The sequence below is a fragment of the Guillardia theta genome, assembly GCF_000315625.1.
Source record: "Guillardia theta CCMP2712 unplaced genomic scaffold GUITHscaffold_169, whole genome shotgun sequence".
Classification (NCBI taxonomy): domain Eukaryota; class Cryptophyceae; order Pyrenomonadales; family Geminigeraceae; genus Guillardia; species Guillardia theta.
In genome coordinates, this window is record NW_005434507.1 from 1 (window position 1) to 3,122 (window position 3,122).

Consider the following 3,122-nt stretch of genomic DNA (forward strand, 5'->3'; position numbering starts at 1 on the left):
TCGTCCTCGTCCCCCTCTCCCCTTGCCCTGCTCCTGCTCCTGCTCCTGCTCCTGCTCCTGCTCCTGCTCCTGCTCCTGCTGCTCCTGCTGCTCCTGCTCCTGCTCCTGCTCCTGCTCCTGCTCCTGCTCCTTCTTCTCACCAATCAGAGAAAAACTTCCAGAAGAAATGTCCGGCCAAGTTCAGCAACAACTCCTGCACATCTTCCTCAGCACAGGGAGCGAGAGCAGAACTTTCTCATCACCGCAAGGAACAAAAGCGTGAACATGATGTCAAGGTTTTCAAACATTGTCGCTGATCTGGTAGTGCCAACAACAGGGCAAGCAGGCAAGTCAGTGCAAAGGAAGGCTGTTACAAGGAAGGAGAGTACTTAGATCCTTGTTCTGGCAAGAGCTGAAGCTCAGCAGCTGTAACGGCGAAGTTTCCGGCGATCAGGGCAGCGATCAGGGACTGGAAGAGGAAGTGAGCGGAAGGAAAAAAAGGGAAGGGAGGAAAAGAGAACGAGGAGGAGGAGGAGGAGTAAGATCATAAAGAATAGGAGGAGCAAGACGAACAGCAGAGATAGGAGCGAAAGGGGAAGAGGAGGAGCATGAGCAGGAGCAGGGAGCAGGAGCAGGAGCAGGGGCAGGGGCAGGGGCAGGAGCAGGAGCAGGAGCAGGAGCAGGAGCAGGAGCAGGAGCAGGAGCAGGAGCAGGAGCAGGAGCAGGAGCAGGATTTATCTCAAGATTTATCGCACGCGCTATCATGATACCTGGAATGGACGGTAGTTGTAAAATTTAGAAAGCTGCTCTTGAGATCTGGTGACTGAAGATGGAGAAGGAAGCAAAGAAGACCATTGTGATAATGATTGAGGAGGAGGATGAGGAGGAGGAGGAGAAAAGGAGGAGGAGAAGGAGGAGGAGAAATGGAGGAGGAGGAGAAGTTACCAAGCAGAACAAGAACGATCGAACATGAATATAAATCAAGAAATGATTCAGCTGACATCATTCAAAATCATCAGGTAGACAAAAAGTGACTAGAAAAGAACTGAAAGGCGACAGGTATGGAAATCGATCATCAACACTGTCATCAACACTGTCAGCACAACAAAACACTCAAATCAATATTGTTCTTGTTCTTTGACATACTGAAATTTTCTCGTTTCCATCTTTTAGTCGCCGTTGCCTTCGTCTCCTTGATCTTCACATCAAGTAGTTCACTCTCACATCTTCATGAATGTTCACTTGTCATGCCTTAGTCAGCCAATTCGCGGTTTCTCTTGACGACCCTGTCATGCTCCGAAAGTGATACGTACGACCTGTGTGTCGTCATCGCACAACCGACATTACAATTCTCATCAACATCGTCATCATCATCATCATCATCTCCATCTCCATCTCCATCTCCATCATCATCATCGTATCTCCATCATCATCATCATCGTCATCGTCATCGTCATCGTCATCGTCATCTCCTTCTTCAATATCAATTTGAGGAGATACACGTATTGGCAAAGGTTGCAGGAAAGGGAGAGGGAACATACCAATGCAATCGAAACATCATCGAATATAGTTGAAGCAGCACCTGAGTTGTATCCATCCAGAGATGTCAAGATGTAGAATTCAGAGTTTGCATCGATGGCTCTGCCTCATCGTATCAAACAAACATGAACAAGAACAATCCTCGCCTCCCTCCTCTCCTCTCCTCTCCTCTCCTTCTCCTTCGTCCTCGTCCCTCTCCTCTCCTCGTCCTCTCCTCTCCTCTCCTCTCCTCTCCTCTCCTCTCCTCTCCTCTCCTCTCCTCTCCTCTCCTCTCCTCTCCTCTCCTCTCCTCTCCTCTCCTCTCCTCTCCTCTCCTCTCCTCTCCTCTCCTCTCCTCTCCTCTCCTCTCCTCTCCTCTCTTCTCCTCCCCTCTCCTCACTTCCAACATTTTTGTCATTCCCTATTCCATAATCATCACCATCTTCATCTCCATCATCATCGTCTCGATGGTCATCCTCCTCCCCCTCCTCCCCCTCCTCCCCTCCCCTCCCCTCATCAGCATCATCATCATCATCATCATCATTATCATTTCATGATAATTTCATCATCACCACCACAACATATCTATCAGCAAACAGCTTCTTCTTCCTCGGCATCAATCTCACGTCGACTCATGCTTGATCGCAGTTGGAGGAGATCCAATCTCAACAGAGACTATCTGTTAACACAAGATGAGCAATTTGCATCACAGCTCCTTACACGTCGACCTCGTGCAACGGTATGGAATCAAGAACCTTCCGAAGCGTTATCAACACGCGCAAACCAAGACTTTATCAACAATGATACTCCGGACGAGAATAAGAAACACAATGAGGAAGAGGACGAGGACGAGGATAACGACGACGATGATGACGATGAAGAGGACGAGGAAGGCAGGGGGAGTGGGAGACGGAGGAGCAGAAGGATGAGGAGGAGAGCACAACAACACAAACATGGTGGCCAAACCTTGTTCCCACCATCCCAGGAGAGAGCAAGCTCTCTCGGTGAAAGCACAACCCTTCTCTGCAGCAGCGTCTCAGCTCGACGAGCTCACCAGCTGGCCAAGAGCTGGAGCACTCCTCCCTTACCAGCTGCCACTCCCCTCCCCACACGCTGTAGTAGAAACTGCAGACGAGAAACCGTGAGCAGCAGGATCAAGACAGCGAAGGGTGCTCTACGTTGACTCTGAGATCTTCTGCGCATTGCTCGGCATGTCCCGTTGCTCGTTGCCGTCATCGAGGTCGTTGGCATGGAACAGCCTCTTGGAGATCGATCGTGTGAAGTTGGCAGTGGAGGCTACGAACGCCATGGCAGCTGGCAAGCTCCCGTTAGTCTTGGTGGCTGGTCAGCTGGGAAGTGGAGGTACCTCAGATGTATCAGAGGGAGTGAAGTTTTCTTCTTCCTACCCACACCTTCCTCGTCTTTGAGTTTGCTGCTGCAGGTGTGCTATGCCAGGGTCGACCTGAGTTCATCTCTTAGAGTTGCTACACTCAGAGCCCTCTACCCTCCCTAACTCAATCCTTCACCATCCTCCTCTCCTCTCCTCTCCTCTCCTCCCCTCTCCTCTCCTCCCCTCCCCTCCCCTCCCCTCCCCTCCCCTCCCCTCCCCTCCCCTCTCCTCTCCT

At 51.0% G+C, this 3,122-nt stretch overlaps 1 protein-coding gene across 1 annotated transcript; it reads right to left on the bottom strand.

The window, feature by feature from the left end:
• Positions 1-1,231: 1,231 nt before the first annotated feature.
• On the bottom strand, positions 1,232-2,806 carry GUITHDRAFT_120052 (hypothetical protein; the record flags this gene model as incomplete). Its single annotated transcript, XM_005820644.1, has 8 exons — positions 1,232-1,295; positions 1,340-1,451; positions 1,562-1,620; positions 2,124-2,176; positions 2,226-2,252; positions 2,464-2,520; positions 2,586-2,622; positions 2,676-2,806. 8 exons carry the CDS (start codon positions 2,804-2,806, stop codon positions 1,232-1,234), a joined length of 540 nt encoding a protein of 179 aa, XP_005820701.1.
• Between the last annotated feature and the right edge of the window lie 316 nt (positions 2,807-3,122).